At 45.3% G+C, this 27,337-nt stretch overlaps 1 protein-coding gene across 1 annotated transcript in view; it reads right to left on the bottom strand.

Annotated features, from left to right (window-relative positions):
• Positions 1–21,885, bottom strand: part of LOC128697023 (peptide transporter family 1-like) — a gene marked incomplete at its 3' end in the record, with an annotated part of 72,389 nt that extends 50,504 nt beyond the window's left edge. The window contains 5 exon segments of the mRNA XM_070095072.1: positions 4,074–4,197; positions 6,159–6,254; positions 9,256–9,397; positions 10,194–10,272; positions 21,634–21,885. Of these exon segments, the coding sequence (XP_069951173.1) occupies positions 4,074–4,197; positions 6,159–6,254; positions 9,256–9,397; positions 10,194–10,272; positions 21,634–21,693 (501 nt within the window).
• Positions 21,886–27,337: the final 5,452 nt, after the last annotated feature.

The following is a 27,337-nucleotide window of genomic DNA, read 5'->3' as shown; positions in this document are numbered from 1 at the left end:
CATGGCCTATTTACAGTGGAATATCCGCGGCCTCAGGGGTAATCGGGGTGAGCTTCAGATGTTGCTTTCCAGGTTTTCCCCTGTTGGTGCTTGCTTACAAGAACCAAAATTACACTCGGCTGTTTTCCAACCTATCTCAGGCTATAATTTATTGTATTCTTCGGATCCTTTCTCAGATGGGACCTTTAATGAAAGTGCCCTTCTTCTACGCAATGATATTCCGTACTGTCAACTATTTGTCCATACCTCGCTGCATTACACTGCAGCCCGTATCCACTTGAATAAGTGGTTTACAATATGTTCTTTATATCTCTCTCCTTCTCGAGCATTTTCTATCCCAGACTTTGCCTTTCTTGTTTCATCCTTACCACCACCACTTCTGTTACTTGGTGATTTTAATGCCCACCATTTCCTCTGGGGGGGGGGTCTCATTGTGACTCACGTGGCATCCAGTTGGAGGCTTTTCTCGCCTCTCACCCCCTCCATGTTTTAAATACGGGTACTCCCACCCATTTTGATCCTCGTACTCATACTCTCTCTTGCATCGATCTATCAGTCTGCTCTTCCTCCACTGCACTAGACTTCACCTGGTCTGTTCTACCAGACTTACATGACAGCGATCATTTTCCGATCATTCTTACTTCTCCTTCCTATTCACCACCTTTCCGTAGCCCTCGCTGGCAATTTGATCGGGCAAATTGGGATCTTTACTCACACCTCACTGCTTTTAGTGAGGTTCCTTCTTCATCCTCCATTGATGAGCTCCTACACATCTTCTCGACGTCAGTTTATACCGCAGCTTCTCATTCTATACCCCAAACCTCAGGCAGGCATTCTCAGAAGTGCGTGCCTTGGTGGTCTCCTGCTTGTGCTCGTGCAGTACGTTTGAAACGTGCTGCATGGGGCAGGTACCGGTACAATAGAACCGCTGAGAGACTTCTTGATTTTAAGCAGAAGCGTGCGATCGCTCGCCGTGTCATCCGTGAAGCTAAACGCACTTGTTGGCGAGACTATGTTTCCACCATCACCTCTGCTTCTTCTATGAGTGCAGTCTGGAAAAAAGTGAGGAAATTGAGTGGTAAATACTCTCCTGACCCGGCTCCTGTTCTACGGGTCGCTGGTGTTGATGTAGCAAACCCTCTCGACGTTGCCATTGAACTTGGCACACATCTGGTCCGTATTTCCCGAGGGCTCCATCTATGCCCCTCGTTTCTTTCCTCAAAGTCTGCCAGAGAGTTAGTACCCTTGGACTTTTCTTCTCTCAGAGAAGAACAGTATAATGTGCCTTTTACACTTCAAGAACTGGAGGCAACGCTCTCAGCTTGCCGATCATCGGCAGCTGGGCCTGACGACATTCATATTCGTATGTTACAACATTTACATCGGTCAGCCCTTGTAGTCCTCTTACACCTCTTCAATCTTATTTGGGCACAAGGAGTTCTTCCCCAGCTGTGGAAATCTGCCATTGTTCTCCCTTTCCGCAAACCGGGTACTACAGGACATGATGCCTCCCACTATCGCCCCATCGCTCTTACTAGTGCAGTTTGCAAAGTGATGGAACGTCTCGTAAATCGACGTTTAATGTGGTATTTAGAGACACACAACAGTCTCTCCGCTAGTCAATATGGCTTTCGTAAGGGTCGTTCTACCATAGACCCCTTACTACGCTTGGATACGTATGTTCGTAATGCCTTTGCGAATAATCACTCAGTTATTGCCATATTTTTTGACCTTGAGAAGGCATATGACACAACTTGGAGGTATAATATTTTGGCCCAGGCCCATTCCTTAGGCCTCCGAGGCAATCTACCATCCTTCCTTAAGAACTTTTTAACTGACAGACATTTCCGTGTTCGAGTCAATAATGTTCTTTCCCCGGACTTCGTCCAAGCTGAAGGTGTCCCTCAGGGATGTGTTCTAAGCACAACACTTTTTCTCCTTGCTATAAATGATTTGGCCTCTGTTCTTCCACCCAATATTTGGTCATCACTCTATGTTGATGACTTCGCTATTGCTTGTGCAGGCGCTGACTGTCATCTTATTGCAGTTTCTCTCCAGCATGCGGTCGACCGTGTTTCCACTTGGGCCACCACGCATGGGTTTAAATTTTCAAGTACCAAAACTCACCAAATTACTTTCACTAGACGCTCTGTTATCTCCGATCATCCTTTGTATCTCTATGGCTCCCGTATCCCCGAACGTGATACAGTCAGGTTTCTAGGCCTTCTCTTTGACCGTCGGTTATCCTGGAAACCTCACATAACCTCTCTGAAGGCAACTTGTCACAGCCGGCTAAACCTTCTTAAAACCCTTGCTCATCTTTCCTGGGGAGCTGATCGTCGAACTCTGCTTCGCCTACATTCAGCCCTCGTTTTATCGAAACTCGATTATGGTGACCAGATTTATTCCGCGGCCTCTCCTGCTACTCTCTCTAGCCTTAACTCTATCCATCACCAAGGATTACGTTTGTGCCTTGGTGCTTTTCGCTCTTCCCCTGTTGAGAGCCTCTATACAGAAGCGAATGTTCCATCCTTGTCTGATCGCCGTGATGCCCATTGCCTTCGCTACTATGTACGCTCTCACGATCTACACAATCCTTCCATTTATAGAATGGTCACCGATATTAGTAGACATTCTTTATTCGTTCGCCGCCCCTGTTTGCTCCGTCCCTTTTCTCTTCGCCTACATTCACTCTTGTCTTCCCTTCAGTTACCACCTTTATATGTTCATGTAGCATCTCACTTTTCCCTACCCCCCTGGGAAGTTCCAGCTGTTCGGGTCTGTTCTTTCTCACTCCCTTGCTCGAAAGCTCAACTGCCTACGGTGGCTTCCCGCTCTCTTTTTCTTGATCACTTCCACTCCCATTCTCATGCCACCGCTGTGTACACAGATGGCTCTAAGTCTTCAGACGGCGTCGGATTCGCAGCAGTGTTTCCGGACAGCGTCGTGCGGGGGCATTTACTATCTTCAGCTAGCATTTTTACTGCTGAACTGTATGCCATTCTTGCAGCACTTATTCGTATCGCATCTATGCCTGTGTCATCATTTGTAGTAGTCTCAGACTCCCTTAGTGCTCTACAGGCTATACGAAAATTTGATACATCTCATCCCCTAGTTCTCCGTATCCAACTTTGGCTACGCCGTATCTCTACCAAACATAAAGATATTGTTTTTTGTTGGGTCCCTGGTCATGTCGACGTACAGGGCAATGAACAGGCAGACACTGCTGCGCGGTCAGCAGTACATGACCTACCAATTTCCTATCGAGGTGTTCCATTTCTGGACTATTTTGCTGCAATAGCTACCCACCTTCGCACCCGTTGGCAACAACGTTGGTCAACTCTGCTCGGTAACAAACTTCATTCTATTAAACCGAGCATAGGTTACTGGCCGTCTTCTTGTCATCAGTGCCGAGGTTGGGAGACCACTCTCTCCCGCCTTCGCATTGGCCACACTCGTCTTACTCATGGGTATCTCATGGAGAGGCACCCTGTTCCTCTCTGTGAGCAGTGTCAAGTTCCAGTATCGATTAGCCACATTCTGTTAGACTGCCCTCTCTATCAACGAGCACGCAGAATTTACCTCCAACGTCGTCTTCGTTCTACTACTCTCTCTTTACCTTCCCTTCTTGCTGATGGACCCTCCTTTAATCCTGACTCTCTCATTGACTTCTTGACAACGACTGATTTACTCCACAAACTCTGATGATACTTTTCGCACTCCCCTCAGCCCTTTCTAGTTCAGTCTCTTGCTGCCCTTTACCCTTTCACCATCCACTGCCCCGCTGTTATCCGTAACCTATTACTCATCCATCTCCCTTTTGCCACCTGATGCCCTCGCTTCCTTCCTGCCCTGCAGCGCTGTATAGTCCTTGTGGCTTAGCGCTTCTTTTTGATTATAATAATAATATAAAGGAATAACATGAAAAGTTGGTAGATAGATCTATAACTTCCTGACAAATAGAACACAGAGTAATAGTAAACAGAGTAAAGTCTGAGGCAGCTACTGTGAAATGCTCTGTTCCACAAGGCACAGAACTCGCTCCCATTCTATTCCTTATCCTCATATCTGACATAGATGTAAGCCATAGCTCTGTGTCTTCCTTTATGGATGACACCCGGATTGCCGTGGAAGTTACCTCCATTGAAGATACCGCAAGACTCCAAGCAGACATCAACCAAATCTTCAAATGGGCCACTCAAAACAATATGAAGTTCAATGAAGAGAAATTTCAACTACTCAGATATGGAAAACTCAAGGAAATTATAACTATCAGGGTATACGACAAATTCTAATCATACAATAAAGCAAAAAAGTGAAGGGCCTGGGAGTGATAATGTCAGAGGATCTCACTTTCAGAGACCACAACAATGTACAGTAGACCGTTATTTAGCACGAGTTTATTTAGCACGATTTGGATATAGCACTACTGAAGAATTTTGGGACAATTTTATGTAACACGTCGTAAGATGAATTTAACACGGTTCAGTTTGCGGGAAGGAAAAAAACTTCCCTTTTCCTCAAGCGGCTGCCTTGTTGTGGATCTGTGGGGGGGTTACCTGGAGGTTATTCCGGGGATCAACGCCCCTGTGGCCCGGTCCATGCCATCCCCAGCCACTCCCCGACACCACCCCACCATTTGTACTTCATCGTGTCCACAATTAGGTGAGTGTACACACACACACACACACACACACACACACACACACACACAAGCTTGTGATTGTGAATTGTGTTTTGATCTTTTAATTGTTATATCTTGTATCTGCCAAGCAATCATGACACTCAGTAGGCATACCAGTGTTGCTCAAAGTGGCAAGAAAAGGTGTAAGTGTTTAAGTCTTAGAATTAACGAAGGAAACAAAGATATCAGACAATACATCCTGTGGCCATAATGAAGTGTTACTTTGTATACATAAAAAAGAGGCAAACATAAGTTTGTGTGACTGACTGAATGACTGACTTACTGAATGATTTGACTGACTTACTAAATGACCTTACTGTCTTACTGAATGACTTGACTGACTTAGTGAATGACTTGACTGACTTAGTGAATGACTTGACTGACTTAGTGAATGACTTGACTGACTTAGTGAATGACTTGACTGACTTAGTGAATGACTTGACTGACTTAGTGAATGACTTGACTGACTTACTGAATGAATTGACTGACTTACTGAATGAATTGACTGACTTACTGAATGAATTGACTGACTTACTGAACGACTTGACTGACTTACTGAATGACTTGACTGAACTTACTGAACGACTTGACTGACTTACTGAATGAATTGACTGACTTACTGAATGATTTGACTGACTTACTGAATGACTTGATTGACTGAATGACTTAGACACTCCAGTTCAACCATCAACTTCAGTACCAGAACCTCTACCATCCACCTCAGCCCAGTAGGACCACAGCATAACTCTCCACTCTCTTCACAATCATCCACATACACCAGCACCCACAATTTAAGGTAAGAAATACTATTATTTCAGTTACATTTGTAGCCTTAAGCAGTAAAAACAACATAATACATCACAACAATGAACTACAATTACATATTCACTTTTATTTTTATAAGATGTGAGTTCTCCAGGGTTTTACCTAAAAAAGAACGTAACTACCATGTTGTTTGGCTAGGAAAATTTGGATAGTGGGGCCAAGCCCACGATGATTCTCAGGAACTACTGCTAACCCTATTTTTCCCATAAGTATGATAAGGCTTCAGTTTGTCTGGAACACAAGAGTTTTATACACTGGGAAAATCCTAGACGGATTAGTACCAAACTTGCACACAAAAATCACTCGCTATGAAAGCAAAAGACTCGGCAGGAGATGCAACATTTCCCCAGTGGAAAGCAGGGGCACCGCAAGTACAATGAGAGACAACACAGTAAGTGTCTGGGGTCAAAGATTGTCTGTTTTTAAATCTATAGTAGTAATGATAATAATAATAATAATAATAATAATAATGTAACAGTGCTAATATACTAAATAAGCTTTTATATAATGGAAGCTGCAGGCACTAGTTTTCTGGGTTGTCTTAGTGTGAAAAATATGCATGGAGTATTAGAAAGTGGCCAAAATTTGCTTGAGAATAAGAATGACAAAAAGCTTAAACAATGATGTTTGTATCTAACAATGTACTTACATCTTTGTACTGAGCTCCGGGAAAACAGGAGGAACGGCTGACACAGAGAGAACTGCATTTCCCAGCACATACACAATGGAGATGTAGAAAATTGTCCTGAAAAAATGCAATTTGAGTTAGGAAAATATTACACTATTACTTCAAAATTCAAAAATTCAAAATCTTTATGGAAATAAAGTACAGTATGCAAAGGATAAAGGAATAGTCAAGATGTTTGACAGACTAAATGGAAAATCCCTTGTTATGCAGAGTATTTTGGGCAGCCTTAAAATTAACTTATAACTACTAAACAATTATTTCATAAGGTTACACAGTTACGAAAAGACGATTGGCTAAATGTCAAGAAAAAGCCATTACAATTGCTATGGTTGTGTTGTTAATAATAATAATAATAATAATAATAATAATAAATCTTTATTTCTAAAAAGTGCATACAATTAATACACACCTAGCTGACATGGTTGACATATTAAATAGAAATCCCTGGTTTATGCAGAACATTCTGGGCAACTTAGGCTAATCTTGTCCACCAGGATGCAACACACACCAGTCAACTAACACCCAGGTACCTACTTACTGCTAGGTGAGCAGTGGCAGCAGGTGTAAGGAAACATGCCCAAGCCAGGGGTATTGATCCAGAATCCCTGGATCAACCAGGTTATAACCAGAGGGGTGATTGCATGGACAGTTTCACTTCAGCATGGGATATGATTAAAATAAGATTTGTTCGGATATTTAACTCGGTGTTTAGCCACCCAGGATAACCCAAGAAAGTCAATGTATCATCGAGGACTGTCTTATTTCCACTGGGGTCCCTCAGTCTTCGTAGGACACTCAGCTCGCATACTGAGGTCTGGGGGTCGATTCTCGGGGTGGAAACATTAGGACGTGTTTCCTTAAGACACCTGCTGTCCCAGTTCATCTGTCAGTAAGGTACCCGAGTGTTAGTCAACTGGTGTGGGTTGCATCCTGGGATAAAACTGACCTAATTTGTGGGAAATGCTCAGCATACCAAGGGGCTTTCTATATACGTAGTAGTATGTCATTGTTGTCAGCTAGGCCTGTATACCATGTACATGTACTTGTAGAAATAAAGATTATTATTATTATGAATAAGCTACAGGTTTCTGTACCTAATGTATATATATCGTAACATCTGTGGTAGTGTGCTCAACCCACATATAGAGCAGTCTCACCAAGCAGTTTGTATCAGGGCATTAGCCAGCAGGAATGGGTCACATCATAATATAAATACGTAATAATAATAAATAAATATCTTTATTTCTACAAGTACATGTTCAAGGTATATAATTCTCACTGACATCAATGACATACTACTGTATAGAAAGTCCCTTGTTATGCAGAACATTTCGGGCAGCTAAAGTTAATTTTGTCCCTAGGATGCAACCCACACCAGTCGATTAACACCCAGGTGCCTGTTTTACTGCTAGGTGAACAGGGACAGAAGGTGTCTTAAAGGGTCCACGTCCTAATGGTTCCACTCGTACCGGGGATTGAACCATGGTCCTCAAAGTGAACCATAAAGTAAGTGTTGTGATTCCATATAAATAAAAATGTTATAAGTAAGCACCCTAAGTGTATATTTAATTTCCTCAATATAAATAGGTAATTTTTGTAATATTACTAATTGCTGCAACAATTAATATTTATTATATAAAGCTTAAAGCAGATGTTGCAAGTGTATGGTGTAGGAGGTAGGTTACTGAAAGCAGTGAAGAGTTTTTACGAGGATAGTGAGGCTCAAGTTAGAGTATGTAGGAAAGAGGGAAATTATTTCCCAGTAAAAGTAGGCCTTAGACAAGGATGTGTGATGTCACCGTGGTTGTTTAATATATTTATAGATGGGGTTGTAAGAGAAGTAAATGTGAGGGTCTTGGCAAGAGGCGTGGAGTTAAAAGATAAAGAATCACACACAAAGTGGGAGTTGTCACAGCTGCTCTTTGCTGATGACACTGTGCTCTTGGGAGATTCTGAAGAGAAGTTGCAGAGATTGGTGAATGAATTTGGTAGGGTGTGCAAAAGAAGAAAATTAAAGGTGAATACAGGAAAGAGTAAGGTTATGAGGATAACAAAAAGATTAGGTGATGAAAGATTGAATATCAGATTGGAGGGAGAGAGTATGGAGGAGGTGAATGTATTCAGATATATGGGAGTGGACGTGTCAGCGGATGGGTCTATGAAAGATGAGGTGAATCATAGAATTGATGAGGGGAAAAGAGTGAGTGGTGCACTTAGGAGTCTGTGGAGACTAAGAACTTTGTCCTTGGAGGCAAAGAGGGGAATGTATGAGAGTATAGTTTTACCAACGCTCTTATATGGGTGTGAAGCATGGGTGATGAATGTTGCAGCGAGGAGAAGGCTGGAGGCAATGGAGATGTCATGTCTGAGGGCAATGTGTGGTGTGAATATAATGCAGAGAATTCGTAGTTTGGAAGTTAGGAGGAGGTGCGGGATTACCAAAATTGTTGTCCAGAGGGCTGAGGAAGGGTTGTTGAGGTGGTTTGGACATGTAGAGAGAATGGAGCGAAACAGAATGACTTCAAGAGTGTATCAGTCTGTAGTGGAAGGAAGGCGGGGTAGGGGTCGGCCTAGGAAAGGTTGGAGAGAGGGGGTAAAGGAGGTTTTGTGTGCGAGGGGCTTGGACTTCCAGCAGGCATGCGTGAGCGTGTTTGATAGGAGTGAATGGAGACAAATGGTTTTTAATACTTGACGTGCTGTTGGAGTGTGAGCAAAGTAACATTTATGAAGGGGTTCAGGGAAACCGGCAGGCCGGACTTGAGTCCTGGAGATGGGAAGTACAGTGCCTGCACTCTGAAGGAGGGGTGTTAATGTTGCAGTTTAAAAACTGTAGTGTAAAGCACCCTTCTGGCAAGACGGTGATGGAGTGAATGATGGTGAAAGTTTTTCTTTTTCGGGCCACCCTGCCTTGGTGGGAATCGGCCAGTGTGATAATAATAATAATAATAAAATAAAGCTTAATTTGAAAACTTACTGTATCTAGTTTAAGATTTGCCTAAAACTACAGTTAACATGGCCTCTGTAAAAAAAAATTATGAAGAAAATGGAGATTGCTAACCTGAAACGCCCAAGGAAAGTGTCAGCAATGATGGCTCCCAAGATGGGCGTAAAATAGCAGAGCATTGACCAAACGTGGTATATGACGGTCGAGTCATCTTCTGAATATCTGAGTTCATTGTGAAGGTATAACGTCAAGATTGCTGTAAAGGAGAATATCGCTCAATATTTTATGTTTGACAGCTTTTATTAACAAGAGATGCAAAACAATCATGGGGGGAGTTGAAAGACAACTGTCTAAAGGACCTCAATGGAAATAAGTCACTGACTTTTTTTGGGGTTATCCCAGGTTCTCTACACATATGCTGCTATGTATGATAATCTATGTAACTGTGTTTGTGTATACTTGAATAAACTTAGTCTTTCAACTCCTCCCGTGTTTTTTTTTTTTTTTGCATCGATTTTATGAGTAAGTTTATTCAAGTATACACAATTACATTGAATGTCATACATATGTGTAGCAACCTAGGATAACCCCCCAAAAAAAGTCAGTGACTTATTTCCATTGGGATCCTTGTGATAATTATTTATATTTAAAAGTTAAAAACAGGTATGTATCTTAACTATGTGAAAGTATTTACAATAAAATAAGATATAAGTACTAGGGGAGAGGTAAAATTAATTATTTTCATACAAGACATCACTCTCCCTTTCTGTAACTTTAAAATATTGTAGCTTAAAACTAGAAACTGCTAAGTACCGCCTCTCTATGTTAACATAACGTTCATGTTATTTACACTGAACTAAACTAATCAATATCAAAGAATTTCAGTGTATTTTCTTGAGACCAGAATATTATATTTATCTACTATATAAAAGTCATAGAATGCTTGGGAATGCGAGGCAGTCAGGTTAGTTGCAAGGAAGGGAAGTAGTTTCAGTTCATTGGATAAAGTACCCTTTGCCAGAATATTCTAAATACTCAAGAGGTCAACTTACCTTTCATGCCATAGTAAGAAAATCTCTCGCAGAACTCCGTGCCAATGATAAAAGCAACAGAGCGCGGGTACTTGACTTTCTGTGGAGAAGAAAAAAATAAAAATCTTTAATTCCTGACTAGAGCATTATTTTAACTTATTTTTTTACCACACCAATCATCTCACACCACATCTCAAAAAGAAAAAAAATCACCATTATTCATTCAATAGCTGTCTTGCCAATAGTACTTGGAGAGGCCTGGTCACAGACCGGGACCACGGGGGCATTGACCCCTGAAACCCTCTCTAGGTATACTCCAGGTATATGTATCGCAATTCAAATGTCCCTTGGAAATGCGACATTCCCACCCCTCCTTTCGAGTGCAAGCCCTGTACTCTCCTCCTCCAGGACTCAAGTCTGGCTAACAGGAGTCTCCGGACTAGGTCAGTGGTGATGTATATGAGTCTGCAGGCTAGGTCAATGGTACTGTACATGAGCATTTAACCTCAAGTTAAATGCCATGCAAGATGCTTGTTATAGTTATCTTGAGGAAGCGTTAGGCCCACAAGAGTTATACAGTGACCTGGAAAAATGAAAGGTAATCGTGTTTGATCCAAGAAAAGGGGTAGTATCTCCAGGTCCTTGGATCAAGAGTCCTCCAGTATCACTGAGGCATCTTTCTTGAAGAGCAGAGAGGATGAGTTACCTCTTACCTCCCACTAAATGATGGAGTAACATACCCCAGCTGACAGTGTCAGCCACCTGGGTACCAGCTGACTTCTACACTGTCAACCACCAAGTGGTACATTACTTTACCATCCAGAAGATGGTACATACCTTCACACCATTAACTTCCGCTATGGCTGCTGGTTTAGTAAGTTTATTTAGGCACAAGTACACATAGGTACAATTATCATACACACATCAAATTTTGTATATATTATACACTTTCTCCCATGGATTCATTCAGAGGAAATGTATTATGCAGAACAAACCACATGGGGATGGAAATCTTTAGCTCTAAATCTTTCGCACTCTCGTGCATCGTCAGGAGCTGGGCAATGTTGCAAGAATAGCAACAGATAGGAAGGGAAATTTTGAAGCGAGGCAGAAGTGTGTCAGCGGCTCATTATTATTATATTTATGAGAGTTAAACTGTTAGAGGTTATAGAACATAAGATAATGGGAGGTGATCAGGGGAAAGCATTGTCAATTCTTTGCATGCGGCCAGCAGTAACAGCCTGGTTGATAAGGCCCTTATTCACTGCGAGGCTTGGTTATGCACTGGGCCATGGGGGTAGTGACCCCTGAAACACCCTCCAGGTATATTCCAGGTATACTCCAGGTAAATGCTTCTGTCACGGGGAGGCTGCTTAACTGCAGGTCAGATTCTATGATAATCAGGTAATTAACTTTACTTAGGTACAGGTACACCTAAGTACAATTATCATACATGGTAACATGTGTAAATTATCCAGGATAACCCAAAAAAAAGCCAAAGTGACTTCTTTCCATTGAGTAAGAGACAAGCTTCTTTACTAACCCATGGGTAAGAGACAAGCTTCTTTACTAACCCATGGGTAAGAGACAAGCTTCTTTACTAACCCATGGGTAAGAGACAAGCTTCTTTACTAACCCATGGGTAAGAGACAAGCTTCTTTACTAACCCATGGGTAAGAGACAAGCTTCTTCACTAACCCATGGGTAAGAGACAAGCTTCTTCACTAACCCATGGGTAAGAGACAAGCTTCTTTACTAACCCATGGGTAAGAGACAAGCTTCTTCACTAACCCATGGGTAAGAGACAAGCTTCTTCACTAACCCATGGGTAAGAGAAGCTTCTTCGCTAACCCATGGGTAAGAGACAAGCTTCTTCACTAACCCATGGGTAAGAGACAAGCTTCTTCACTAACCCATGGGTAAGAGAAGCTCCTTCACTAACCCATGGGTAAGAGACAAGCTTCTTCACTAACCCATGGGTAAGAGAAAAGCTTCTTCACTAACCCATGGGTAAGAGACAAGCTTCTTCACTAACCCATGGGTAAGAGACAAGCTTCTTCACTAACCCATGGGTATGAGACAAGCTTCTTCACTAACCCATGGGTAAGAGACAAGCTTCTTCACTAACCCATGGGTAAGAGAAGCTTCTTCACTAACCCATGGGTAAGAGACAAGCTTCTTCACTAACCCATGGGTAAGAGACAAGCTTCTTCACTAACCCATGGGTAAGAGAAGCTTCTTCACTAACCCATGGGTAAGAGACAAGCTTCTTCACTAACCCATGGGTAAGAGACAAGCTTCTTCACTAACCCATGGGTAAGAGACAAGCTTCTTCACTAACCCATGGGTAAGAGACAAGCTTCTTCACTAACCCATGGGTAAGAGAAGCTTCTTCACTAACCCATGGGTAAGAGACAAGCTTCTTCACTAACCCATGGGTAAGAGACAAGCTTCTTCACTAACCCATGGGTAAGAGAAGCTTCTTCACTAACCCATGGGTAAGAGACAAGCTTCTTCACTAACCCATGGGTAAGAGACAAGCTTCTTCACTAACCCATGGGTAAGAGACAAGCTTCTTCACTAACCCATGGGTAAGAGACAAGCTTCTTCACTAACCCATGGGTATGAGACAAGCTTCTTCACTAACCCATGGGTAAGAGACAAGCTTCTTCACTAACCCATGGGTAAGAGACAAGCTTCTTCACTAACCCATGGGTAAGAGACAAGCTTCTTCACTAACCCATGGGTAAGAGACAAGCTTCTTCACTAACCCATGGGTAAGAGACAAGCTTCTTCACTAACCCATGGGTAAGAGACAAGCTTCTTCACTAACCCATGGGTAAGAGACAAGCTTCTTCACTAACCCATGGGTATGAGACAAGCTTCTTCACTAACCCATGGGTAAGAGACAGGGTTGTTTACTAACCCATTGGTAAGAGACAGGGTTGTTTACTAGCCCATGGGTAAGAGACAAGCTTCTTTACTAACCCATGGGTAAGAGACAAGCTTCTTTACTAACCCATGGGTAAGAGATGGGTTGTTTACTAACCCATGGGTAAGAGATAAGCTTCTTTACTAACCCATGGGTAAGAGACAAGCTTCTTCACTAACCCATGGGTAAGAGACAAGCTTCTTCACTAACCCATGGGTAAGAGTCAAGCTTCTTTACTAACCCATGGGTAAGAGACAAGCTTCTTTACTAACCCATGGGTAAGAGACAAGCTTCTTTACTAACCCATGGGTAAGAGACAAGCTTCTTTACTAACCCATGGGTAAGAGACAAGCTTCTTTACTAATCCATGGGCAAGAGACAGGGTTGTTTACTAACCCATGGGTAAGAGACAAGCTTCTTTACTAACCCATGGGTAAGAGACAAGCTTCTTTACTAATCCATGGGCAAGAGACAGGGTTGTTTACTAACCCATGGGTAAGAGACAAGCTTCTTTACTAACCCATGGGTAAGAGACAAGCTTCTTTACTAATCCATGGGCAAGAGACAGGGTTGTTTACTAACCCATGGGTAAGAGACAAGCTTCTTTACTAACTCATGGGTAAGAGACAAGCTTCTTTACTAATCCATGGGCAAGAGACAGGGTTGTTTACTAACCCATGGGTAAGAGACAAGCTTCTTTACCAACCCGTGGGTAAGTGACAGGGTTCTTTACTAACACATTCCCCTTTGTTTCTATGGATAATGTTTTTTATCTCCACAGACTTCTCTGTGCACCACTCACTTTTTTCCCTCATCAACTCGTCCTTCATGGACTTATCTGCTGATAAGTCCACTTCCAAAGGTGTGAATGCATTTGCTTTCTCCATGCTCCTTCCCTCCAATCTGATATCCAGTCTTTCAATACCTAGATTTTTTGTTTGCTGTCCTCATCAGCTTTCTCTTTTCTGTGTTCACTTTTAATTTCTTTCTTTTACATGCCCTGCCAGGCTCCTCCGCCAACCTCTGCAGCTTCTCTTCAGGGTCTCCCAGGGGCACGGTGTCATCAGTAAGGAGCATCTGTGACGACTCCCACTTTGTTAGATTCTTCTTCTTCTGTTGGGGTTTCAGGGCCACTGACAGTATACGCCGTAGTTTGTTAGATTCTTTATCTTGTGATGACACACCTCTTGCCAACACCCGAGCATTAGCTTGTCTTGCGGCTGCCTGTGAATACGCGGGCAACCATGGTGACATCATACATCCCTGAGGCTTGCTTTTACTGGGAAGTGGTCTCCCTCTCTCCTGCATGCTCCTGCCTAGGCCTCGCTGTCCTCGTGAGGATTCTTCAGTAACCTACCTTCTGTTCCATATGTCTGCGACGTCTGCCACATTGCTCCCTTATCCTGTGGCCCTCTATATTGAGGTACTAGAGGGCCATCTGAAATTACACTTCGACATTCACCGCGGCCAGCAGTAACAGCCTGGTTGATCAGACCTTGATCCACCACGAGGCCTGGTCTCAGACCGGGCCGCTAGAGCATTGACCCCGGTACCCTCTCCATGAATACTCCAGGTATGGGTAAGAGTTTTTTACTAACCCATGGGTAAGAGGCAGGGTTCTTTATTAACCCATGGGTAAGAGGCAGTGTTCTTTATTAACCTATGGGTAAGAGGCAGGGTTCTTTATTAACCCATGGGTAAGAGGCAGGGTTCTTTATTAACCTATGGGTAAGAGGTTGGATTCTTTATTAAACTATGGGTAAGAGGCAGGGTTTTTTATTAACCCATGGGCAAGAGGCAGGGTTCTTTATTAACTCATGGGTAAGAGGCAGGGTTCTTTATTAACCCATGGGTAAGAGGCAGGGTTCTTTATTATCCCATGGGTAAGAGGCAGGGTTCTTTATTAACCTATGGGTAAGAGGCAGGCTTCTTTACTAACCCATGGGTAAGAGGCAGGGTTCTTTACTAACCCATGGGTAAGAGGCAGGGTTCTTTACTAACCCATGGGTAAGAGGCAGGCTTCTTTATTAACCTATGGTAAGAGGCAGGGTTCTTTTCTAACCCATGGGTAAGAGGCAGGGTTCTTTACTAACCCATGGGTAAGAGGCAGGCTTCTTTATTAACCTATGGTAAGAGGCAGGGTTCTTTATTAACCTATGGGTAAGAGGCAGGCTTCTTTACTAACCCATGGGTAAAAGAGGCTATTTTACTAACCCATGTGTGGCATGGGTTAGTGGTTAATTAAAGCGAGTGTGGGTGAAGGCGAGTTGATTCACAATAAGGAAGTCTGGGATGACTGCTAACGTGCCCTCTCTTCCCTGGTAGTATCCCTCTGGTAGTACCTCCCAGGTAGTATCTCCCTGGTATTCCAGATTTTCTTACACGTTGAAATTATTTTGAATTAGACGTAGGGTACAGAAATATTACCTTATATTTTAGCAAATTCAAGCTTACCTTGTTAAAATATGGTAATATTGTTTTGTATTTTTTTTGTGTGACCTAATTCACGTCTGCGTAAGTAACTCATTACAACTGTAACCGGATAAAAGCATGTAAATGTGCCTGTGTAATTTTTTGACCATCACTCACAGGAAGGATATATGGTGACCACTAACAGGAAGGATATGGGGGTGCATAATTAAAATAGCAACCTAACTGCTACGTATCGTCATCTGGTTCCACTAGTGCATGTCTTGGAAACCGTAACTAGTGCGAGGATTGGTCAACACTGACGCCATACAGCAAGGTGCCATCCACACCATCTTACTTCCAGATGATATATTGCATGACGTTAGCGAAGCTCTGTATGTATCTGAGGCTCTTTAGCGCTCCACGGAGACCTAGAACTTTACTGTTTTTTTTTTTTACCTCAAGGCCATCGAACACTCAAACACAAGTCTGGCTGAAACCTGATCATTAACACCGACAAGTATGTGAGAAAGGTACATGACGAAGGTATACAAGGAAGACAGGTACGTGTATTAAGACACTGAGGATATGTCACTGGACTGAAGAAACTCTGGTGGGCGAAACATATCTTCCAGTAACTCAACACTCGCACACTCTCACATGCAAATTTGTCTCCAACATTTCCGCCTGATGCAGAAACTCTTATTAAATATTGTTCATGGATTTGTACGAGTGCATTATTATTCCACTTGTGAGAAGCACTAAACCTGTAAGGGTCATACAATGCCTGGGAAATGGGAGGAAAACACGTTCTATTCTAGAAAAGGAACACTTGCAAGTGTCAGGAGTAGCTCAGTTGGCAACGCACTCCCCTCACGCACCGAGTGTCCGTGGTTCAATCATCTACTAGGACTAGGTAGACTGTTCCACTCATCGACTCCTCTATTACCAAACCTATATTCTTTCTAAATCTAAATTTTCCCAATTTGAACCCACTGTTGCGAGTCCTGTCTTGGTTAGATATTTTTAGCGGATTTACACCCCCTTTATTCCCGTTTTCCATTTATACACCTCAATCATACCCCGTCTAATTCCACACCTTTCTAGAGAGTGCAGATTCAGGGCCCTCAGTCTATCCTCATAGGGAAGATTTCTGATACAGAACAACAACTTTGTCATCCTTCACTGTACACTTTCCAGCGCAATTATATCCATTATGTAATACGGTAACCACAACCGTGCAACATAATCCGAGGCTTAACCAACGATATATAGAGTTGGATAATCTGAGGACTCCTGTTATTTATATTTCTTGATATGAAGTCAAGAATTCTACTCGTTTTATTGCGAACACTTACTCACTGTTGTCTTGGCTTTAAATTACTGCTAACCATAAACGTCAAGGTTATTTTCTTCACCATGCATTAGAACTTTGCATTTGTCTCTACGTATTAAACTGCATCTGCCACTGCTCCGACCCCTGCACCAGTCTGTTCAGTATTCCAGTGAACCTCTTTTTTCCACAGTAGGTACTCGATCAATGGGATACCTGTCTAAAATATATAAAGGTAGTAAATTCCCTTAAAACTCGCACTGAGGAGAGGAACCTTGTGGTTACTTTATCCTGAATTCAGTTTATATCAGGTGGCATCAGGATATCAGGTTATACCAGGATGATATAAGGTGGTACCAAGATAGGCGATACCAAGATTTCAGGAGGTACCAGGATGACAGTTTCGTCTTGTTTCTTCCCAGTCGAAAAGTTGGCGTCTCACTGAATCATTAGACTTATCGTTCACTTCTGTGGTTGTAGGGCAGGGAGGTGGAGGTGGTGGTTGTAGGGCAGGGAGGTGGAGGTGGTGGTTGTAGGGCAGGGAGGTGGAGGTGGTGGTTGTAGGGCAGGGAGGTGGAGGTGGTGGTTGTAGGGCAGGGAGGTGGAGGTGGTGGTTGTAGGGCAGGGAGGTGGAGGTGGTGGTTGTAGGGCAGGGAGGTGGAGGTGGTGGTTGTAGGGCAGGGAGGTGGAGGTGGTGGTTGTAGGGCAGGGAGGTGGAGATGGTGGTTGTAGGGCAGGGAGGTGGAGGTGGTGGTTGTAGGGCAGGAAGGTGGAGGTGGTGGTTGTAGGGCAAGGAGGTGGAGGTGGTGGTTGTAGGGCAGGAAGGTGGAGGTGGTGGTTGTAGGGCAGGGAGGTGGAGGTGGTGGTTGTTGGGCAGGGAGGTGGAGGTGGTGGTTGTAGGGCAGGGAGGTGGAGGTGGTGGTTGTAGGGCAGGGAGGTGGAGGTGGTGGTTGTAGGGCAGGGAGGTGGAGGTGGTGGTTGTAGGGCATGGAGGTGGAGGTGGTGGTTGTAGGGCAGGGAGGTGGAGATGGTGGTTGTAGGGCAGGGAGGTGGAGGTGGTGGTTGTAGGGCAGGGAGGTGGAGGTGGTGGTTGTAGGGCAGGGAGGTGGAGGTGGTGGTTGTAGGGCAGGGAGGTGGAGGTGGTGGTTGTAGGGCAAGGAGGTGGAGGTGGTGGTTGTAGGGCAAGGAGGTGGAGGTGGTGGTTGTAGGGCAAGGAGGTGGAGGTGGTGGTTGTAGGGCAGGGAGGTGGAGGTGGTGGTTGTAGGGCAAGGAGGTGGAGGTGGTGGTTGTAGGGCAAGGAGGTGGAGGTGGTGGTTGTAGGGCAGGGAGGTGGAGGTGGTGGTTGTAGGGCAGGGAGGTGGAGGTGGTGGTTGTAGGGCAGGGAGGTGGAGGTGGTGGTTGTAGGGCAGGGAGGTGGAGGTGGTGGTTGTAGGGCAAGGAGGTGGAGGTGGTGGTTGTAGGGCAAGGAGGTGGAGGTGGTGGTTGTAGGGCAAGGAGGTGGAGGTGGTGGTTGTAGGGCAGGGAGGTGGAGGTGGTGGTTGTAGGGCAAGGAGGTGGAGGTGGTGGTTGTAGGGCAAGGAGGTGGAGGTGGTGGTTGTAGGGCAGGGAGGTGGAGGTGGTGGTTGTAGGGCAGGGAGGTGGAGGTGGTGGTTGTAGGGCAGGGAGGTGGAGGTGGTGGTTGTAGGGCAGGGAGGTGGAGGTGGTGGTTGTAGGGCAGGGAGGTGGAGGTGGTGGTTGTAGGGCAGGGAGGTGGAGGTGGTGGTTGTAGGTCAAGGAGGTGGAGGTGGTGGTTGTAGGGCAAGGAGGTGGAGGTGGTGGTTGTAGGGCAAGGAGGTGGAGGTGGTGGTTGTAGGGCAAGGAGGTGGAGGTGGTGGTTGTAGGGCAGGGAGGTGGAGGTGGTGGGTGTAGGGCAGGGAGGTGGAGGTGGTGGTTGTAGGGCAAGGAGGTGGAGGTGGTGGTTGTAGGGCAAGGAGGTGGAGGTGGTGGTTGTAGGGCAAGGAGGTGGAGGTGGTGGTTGTAGGGCAGGGAGGTGGAGGTGGTGGTTGTAGGGCAAGGAGGTGGAGGTGGTGGGTGTAGGGCAGGGAGGTGGTGGTGGTGGTTGTAGGGCAAGGAGGTGGAGGTGGTGGTTGTAGGGCAAGGAGGTGGAGGTGGTGGTTGTAGGGCAGGGAGGTGGAGGTGGAGGTGGTGGTTGTAGGGCAAGGAGGTGGAGGTGGTGGTTGTAGGGCAGGGAGGTGGAGGTGGTGGTTGTAGGGCAGGGAGGTGGAGGTGGTGGTTGTAGGGCAGGGAGGTTTAGGTGGTGGTTGTAGGGCAAGGAGGTGGAGGTGGTGGTTGTAGGGCAGGGAGGTGGAGGTGGTGGTTGTAGGGCAGGGAGGTGGAGGTGGTGGTTGTAGGGCAGGGAGGTGGAGGTGGTGGTTGTAGGGCAGGGAGGTGGAGGTGGTGGTTGTAGGGCAAGGAGGTGGAGGTGGTGGGTGTAGGGCAAGGAGGTGGAGGTGGTGGTTGTAGGGCAGGGTGGTGGGGGTGGTGGTTGTATGGCTGGGTGGTGGAGGTGGTGGTTGTAGGGCAGGGAGGTGGAGGTGGTGGTTGTAGGGCAGGGAGGTGGAGGTGGTGGTTGTAGGGCAGGGAGGTGGAGGTGGTGGTTGTAGGGCAGGGAGGTGGAGGTGGTGGTTGTAGGGCAGGGAGGTGGAGGTGGTGGTTGTAGGGCAGGGAGGTGGAGGTGGTGGTTGTAGGGCAGGGAGGTGGAGATGGTGGTTGTAGGGCAGGGAGGTGGAGATGGTGGTTGTAGGGCAGGGAGGTGGAGATGGTGGTTGTAGGGCAGGGAGGTGGAGATGGTGGTTGTAGGGCACGAAGGTGGAGTTGGTGGTTGTAGGGCAGGGAGGTGGAGATGGTGGTTGTAGGGCAGGAAGGTGGAGATGGTGGTTGTAGGGCAAGTAGGTGGAGGTGGTGGTTGTAGGGCAGGGAGGTGGAGATGGTGGTTGTAGGGCAGGAAGGTGGAGGTGGTGGTTGTAGGGCAGGGAGGTGGAGGTGGTGGTTGTAGGGCAGGAAGGTGGAGGTGGTGGTTGTAGGGCAGGGAGGTGGAGATGGTGGTTGTAGGGCAGGGAGGTGGAGGTGGTGGTTGTAGGGCAGGGAGGTGGAGGTGGTGGTTGTAGGGCAGGGAGGTGGAGGTGGTGGTTGTAGGGCAGGGAGGTGGAGGTGGTGGTTGTAGGGCAGGGAGGTGGAGATGGTGGTTGTAGGGCAGGAAGGTGGAGATGGTGGTTGTAGGGCAAGAAGGTGGAGGTGGTGGTTGTAGGGCAGGGAGGTGGAGATGGTGGTTGTAGGGCAGGAAGGTGGAGGTGGTGGTTGTAGGGCAGGGAGGTGGAGGTGGTGGTTGTAGGGCAGGGAGGTGGAGATGGTGGTTGTAGGGCAGGGAGGTGGAGATGGTGGTTGTAGGGCAGGGAGGTGGAGATGGTGGTTGTAGAGCAGGGAGGTGGAGATGGTGGTTGTAGGGCAGGGAGGTGGAGGTGGTGGTTGTAGGGCAGGGAGGTGGAGATGGTGGTTGTAGGGCAGGGAGGTGGAGATGGTGGTTGTAGGGCAGGGAGGTGGAGATGGTGGTTGTAGGGCAGGGAGGTGGAGGTGGTGGTTGTAGGGCAGGGAGGTGGAGGTGGTGGTTGTAGGGCAGGGAGGTGGAGATGGTGGTTGTAGGGCAGGGAGGTGGAGATGGTGGTTGTAGGGCAGGGAGGTGGAGATGGTGGTTGTAGGGCAGGGAGGTGGAGGTGGTGGTTGTAGGGCAGGGAGGTGGAGATGGTGGTTGTAGGGCAGGGAGGTGGAGATGGTGGTTGTAGGGCAGGGAGGTGGAGATGGTGGTTGTAGGGCAGGGAGGTGGAGATGGTGGTTGTAGGGCAGGGAGGTGGAGGTGGTGGTTGTAGGGCAGGGAGGTGGAGGTGGTGGTTGTAGGGCAGGGAGGTGGAGATGGTGGTTGTAGGGCAGGGAGGTGGAGATGGTGGTTGTAGGGCAGGGAGGTGGAGATGGTGGTTGTAGGGCAGGGAGGTGGAGATGGTGGTTGTAGGGCAGGGAGGTGGAGGTGGTGGTTGTAGGGCAGGGAGGTGGAGATGGTGGTTGTAGGGCAGGGAGGTGGAGGTGGTGGTTGTAGGGCAGGAAGGTGGAGATGGTGGTTGTAGGGCAAGAAGGTGGAGGTGGTGGTTGTAGGGCAGGGAGGTGGAGATTGTGGTTGTAGGGCAGGAAGGTGGAGATGGTGGTTGTAGGGCAGGGAGGTGGAGGTGGTGGTTGTAGGGCAGGGAGGTGGAGGTGGTGGTTGTAGGGCAGGGAGGTGGAGGTGGTGGTTGTAGGGCAGGAAGGTGGAGATGGTGGTTGTAGGGCAGGGAGGTGGAGGTGGTGGTTGTAGGGCAGGGAGGTGGAGGTGGTGGTTGTAGGGCAGGGAGGTGGAGGTGGTGGTTGTAGGGCAGGGAGGTGGAGATGGTGGTTGTAGGGCAGGGAGGTGGAGGTGGTGGTTGTAGGGCAGGAAGGGGGAGATGGTGGTTGTAGGGCAAGGAGGTGGAGGTGGTGGTGGTGGTGGGTGTAGGGGATGGGGGGGGTAGGGGCTGGTGGGTGTAGGGGATGGTGGGTGTAGGGGATGGTGGGTGTAGGGGATGGTGGGTGTAGGGGATGGTGGGTGTAGGGGATGGTGGGTGTAGTTGTTGGTGTTGGGTGTATTAGTACAATCATAGCCAAGCGCTAAACCCAAAAGCCATACAGCGCTACGGTGTTGGGTGTAGGAAGCCGAATTAAAAAAAAAAATCATTACCACTACTGACCTTCCTCTGATTAGCTTGTTCCTGCTGCCTTAGCAGCTCCTGGTCTCTCTGAGATAACATCTTCAAGGTTAAGCCATCAGCTACATAAGTTCACTAAATCATTTCCATCAACACTTCCCACCGTAAACGCTATTCCACGACTTCCTCTTATTTTCTTTTCGACATCAGTAACAGTGAAAGAATAAGTAGTTGAGAGCAGAGCTGCTGCTTCACTGTGTTGAGGCGAGTGACTACCTGCAAGGCACAGCTAGTGACCTAGTGGCTGGTTGCTGGAAAGTGCCCAAGTCTGCCCTTCACCTGAACTAAGATTAGAGAGGTCTCTCTCACCGCATATACATCGAGAGGTGTTTATTTTTCTGCGTATCTACACCAAGATGTCCCTCTGTGTATATACACGGAGAGGTGTATATCTCTCACTGTATATACATTAAGAGCTTACTTTAATACCTGTTTAAATAATTAAAAGTGTAATTGACTGGTGGCGTACAGATGACATGGAGCCTTTGTGATAACACACACACACACACACACACACACACACAAAGCTAAAGGGTATGTCCTACGAGGAGAGGTTAAGAGAACTCAACCTGACGACACTGGAGGACAGGGAGGACATGATAACGACATATAAAATACTAAGTGGAATCGACAAGGTGGACAGAGGCAGGATGTTTCAGAGATGGGGCACAGCAACAAGGGGTCACAATTAATAGTTAAGACTCAGATGGGTCACAGGGATGTTAAGAACTATTTCTTCAGTCACAGATTCGTCAGTAAGTGGAATGGTCTGGAAAGCAAGGTAATGGAGCCTGGTACCATACATAGCTTTAAAAATAGGTATGATAAAGCTCATGGAAAAGGGAGAGAGTGACCTAGTAGCGAACAGGGAAGAGGCGGGGCCAGGAGCTATGAATCGACCCCTGCAACCACAATTAGGTTAGTACACATACGTTTCCACCCACCCAAGATCGAACCCTGGTTCTTGGGTTGTGAGCAGTGAAGCACCCAGGAGCTACGCTTCACCAGCACTTTCTTTACTTGTCACATCATATAAACCAGCTCTGAGAGGCAAGAACCTCGAGCACAAAAAACTCCTAACTATTCGACTCGACATTCTGAAAGTTACCGGTCATGTTCAGCAACTTTCAAGTGTTCAGTTACTGGTCATGTTCAACAGGCTTTCAAGTGTTCAGTAGTCACAGAGAAAGCGAGAGAACAGTTCAAGGAACTGGTTTCAAAAGTCCAAGAATTAACGAAAAGCCTGAATTTCGAGATGATTAAGCTGGATGAAATATGGGTTCCTGGAGTCTCCGTACTCCCTCAGTCCGGCTCTGGGCCAGGAGCTTGCCTGGTCAATCAGGCTGTTGTTCCTTTCAGTCAGCTGGCCCACTTAACTATCATAGCATGGCTGGATTTGGCTAAGATACTTGTCGAGTTTCCTCTTGAAGTCTTCTACACTTGCTCTGGCATTGTTTCTGATATCTTCTGGCAAGATGTCCTTCTGGGACCACGGATGTTGATTCGATGTTTAATTATTGTAACCCCGACGCCCCTGCTTTTCACTGGGTTTATTTTACATTTTCTCCTATATCTCTCGCTCCAGTATATTGTCACGACAGTGTGCATATTTGGGATCAGGTCCTCAAGTACCTTCCAAGTATATATTATCATGTATCTCTCCATCACTCTGGTGAGTACATATTAAGGATTCTGAGGCATTCCCAGTAATTTATTAGCTTTATGCAGGCCATAAATAACTTCTGTATTTGTTTCATCTTTGATGTCTCTCCTGCTCTGAATGGAGCCGTCAACACTGAACAATACTCTAAGCAAGGGAACAAAAGCTATTTGAATAATGTCACCATTGGCACTATTTCCCTTGTTTCGAAAGTTATTATCCAACCTATTATTTTCGTGGCTATCCCGGCATTCGTCTTATTGTGTTCCCTCAAAGAACGGGCACCTGACATTATTACACCTAGGATCTTCACTAAATAAAACAAAAGGAACATGTGATCTTCTTGCACATTAGTGTCCCTATTGAGTTCTTAATTCTTTCCATATCTAACAGATGGAACTTGTCACCACTGAAGATTATTTTATTTTCTCAACTGCCTACTGGAAGACTATTTATTTCTTCTTGAATTCTTTTCCGTGTCTTCTACCGAGATTCTTTTCATGCTTAGTTTGATATTATTCCTAAATTATAATATAAAACTGAGGCGAGTGTCTGTCTTTTCTGCAAGGATAAGAAACAGTAGAGGCGCCAGGACCGTGCCTTGAGGTAATGAGCTTTTTACATTGTTAATGTTGGATTTTACTCTGATTACTACAACTCTGTTACTGTTCTATTTGTCAAAGTTGAATGTTCATGTGCTTACTTTCCCAGTTGTACCTACCACCCGTATTTTGTATGCAATCAGCCCATAATATCAGTCAAATGGATTAGCAGGTGCGAAAGACTAGAAAGTTTAGGACATTTATTAAACTACATATCACTGTATTAAACTATATGTAAGTGACAGGTGATATGTAGTTTAATACAGTACATGTCGACTAACGCGTCTCTCGGAATCCCAGTAGAGAAAACTGCAGGCAATTAGGTTTGACTGCAGGAAGAGGACAGCTCATATTCATTGAATTAAAAGACCTTCAGTGGCATTAAGGCCTCTTCCCTTCTGAAGGGTATTGCCGCCTGAGCGGCTACTTTACCGCGCACCTGCAGCTAGTTACATCCTGTAACTGTGCATCCCATTCTGTTAGCGACCCACAACAGGTAGCAGTTTACTGTTAGGTGAATAGGGGTCGCTGGGGTAAAGCAACTTTTTGATCAGGTTGAGGGACTGATTACCTCACGAATACTTCAGCAATTTCCAGTGTTATGATAATAACAATAATAATTAATAATAATAAAAATCTATTTCTACAAGCACATGTGCAACGTATGCAGGCCTAGCTGACATTAATGTTATGTAGAGCATTTCGGGAAAATTAGATCAATTTTGTCCGCAGGATGCGACCAACACCAGTCGACTAACACCCAGGTGCCCATTTTACTGCTAGGTGAACATGGACAGCAGGTGTCTTAAGGAAACACGCCTTGTCACCGGGGATCGTCTGTACTCCAGAGAAGAATCCTACTGTGGAAGCTACACACTCCGGCACTACACACACCCAAAGTCTTGTACATGGGTTTTATTCATCAACTTGCCGGTATTGTATACCGTCAATAATAATGAGACTTGTTCTAACGTCTCACTTTGGCTACGATTAAAACTCGCGATTTTAACTTTCGACCAAATACAGGGTGTTTCAAAACGATGGGCCAATTTCAAAGGAATACTGCTTTGAAATTGGGTCCATCATTTTGAAACACCCTGTACTGTTACCTCTGGGCATGACTCAACGAGTGTTGCTGATCGTTAATGTTATCTTAATTTTGTTTATTAAAGTTATAAGAACTTTCAGTACTGTATATCAGTCTTATATATTTTGAAGAAGTAGCCAAGTCGTCATAAACATAAACGCTCTCATTGGTATTAAGGGGAAAATAAATTTTTGTCATTGCACAATAACCGTCAATATATTCTCGAGAACAGTTAAGCCCTTGAAAAAAAAACCTGAAGTGCTGTTACATTAATGGTATACAATACCGAGAAGTTGATGAATAAGGCACTTTTGTAACATCTGAGTAACTTTATCATGAAGACGAGTACATGATAAAGACACCCGGGTGTTAAACATGTGTCTTATTCTGCAACCGAACTCAAAATGAATCAAATTTTGTCTATATCGAGACAAACAAAAGCAACACTTTTCCCCATGCCAGATCAACATCCTCGTTTCCTACCACAGAAAAAAATTAATCACATCACAGCCCAAACTTCGTCTTAAAGCTAAGCATAATGCACACAGCAAATTAGAATAATCCTGTTAGGCTTGGGCTAGTGGTAGGGGAGCGGTCTCTCAGCTTTCAACAGACCCCGGTTCGAATTCATGATTCTCTAAGTTATATAGAAACTCTTAGTGACTACACATGAAGCTGCAAGTATCATTATTACCCAGAAATGTCCTGGGTATTACCTAGAGGTCGTGGACTGAATAAATAATTAGGTTTATACATTCCAAACTGGAGTGTAGGAGATATTTCTTGCGATCAAACGTGTCCAAACATCTGAACGTCTACTTCTGGCCTTTTTATTTGACTACCAACCAAAGAAAATTGTCAACTCCGTGATTGTGCTCGTGTCAGAAACCAGCAACAAGAATGACCAGATGAAGAATTAGGCGCATGTGCAACATCTAGGCATCTTTGTAGACGTTTCGCCAACCAGTGGCTTTATCAATACAAGGACTTAATGTGAAGAATTATATACAAAAGATGAGGTAATCAGTCCCTCAGCCTTGGAGTTCAGTGAGATGCTCTACGCTAACCTCAAGGCTGAGGGTTAATACAATGTTAGAAAATACGGTGGGCCTTTATGGAGAAATGCGAGGTACTCAGATTCGATCCAAGGGAGGAGGGGAAGCTAGGTCTAACTCCCTGGATGAAGAGCCCCTCACCAGCGTCATGGTGCTGCCTCCCTTGAAGGAGAGAGTGGTTCACAGTGGTCCACGGTGACCGCAGCAACAGTGAAAGTAAAGATCAATTTAAATCACTTTTACAACTTAAAACCTTTACATCACTATCAACGCGCTGGCAACCGGTTATATACACACCGAGAGGTATAAGTCTTTCAGCCTATTATACACATCCGGGAGTTTATATACTTGCTAGTAACACGTTATATACACAGATAGGTGTATGTTTTTCAGCCTACTATACACATCTGGGAGTTTATATACTCGCTAGTAACACGTTATAAACACCGAGAGGTGTATGTTTTTTAGTGTTCATATACCAAGAAGTGTATGAATTTCAGTGTATATATACCGTTTATATTACCATATACAAATGAGTTTAATATGTTTATTATGCACCCCATACCCATCCTGTGGGCGGTAGTCAAAAGATTACAGAGGTACATAATGGGTCCAGGGACTGGGCCTCAAAGTTTTGATAGCTGAGCAAGTTACAGAGGTAACGAGTAATGAACACAATTTACAAAGGTAATGAACTCCAGGTAGGTCTAGTCACAATCATGACAAGTTACAAAGGTATTTACAGATTACAGAGGTACACAGTGGGTCCAGGGACCGGGCTCAAAAGTTTGGATGGCTGAACTAGGTACAAGGTAATGAACTCACAAGTGAATGAACTCACAAGTTACAAAGGTATGAACTCACAAGTTACAAAGGTAATGAACTCACAAGTTACAAAGGTAATGAATACTGTAAGAATGGTTACTTACGTTTATACATGGCTACAATCATGAACAAATTTTAGAGTAATGAGCAATTCACACTTCCACACCCGGTCACAACTGTAGTGAGTTATTGGTGCAAATGTTGATTGCTGAGTCTCTCTCTCTCTCACACACACACACATACAAATTCATACACACACACACATAAACACACACACACACCCGGTCACAACTGTAGTGAGTTATTGGTGCAAATGTTGATTGCTGAGTCTCTCTCTCTCACACACACACACACACACACACACACACACACACACCCGGTCACAACTGTAGTGAGTTATTGGTGCAAATGTTGATTGCTGAGTCTCTCTCTCTCACACACACACACACACACACAC

Source organism: Cherax quadricarinatus, chromosome 49 (genome assembly GCF_038502225.1).
Source record: "Cherax quadricarinatus isolate ZL_2023a chromosome 49, ASM3850222v1, whole genome shotgun sequence".
NCBI lineage: Eukaryota > Metazoa > Arthropoda > Malacostraca > Decapoda > Parastacidae > Cherax > Cherax quadricarinatus.
The sequence above is the reverse complement of the archived record's forward strand: the minus strand, read 5'-3'. Positions and strand labels throughout refer to the sequence as shown.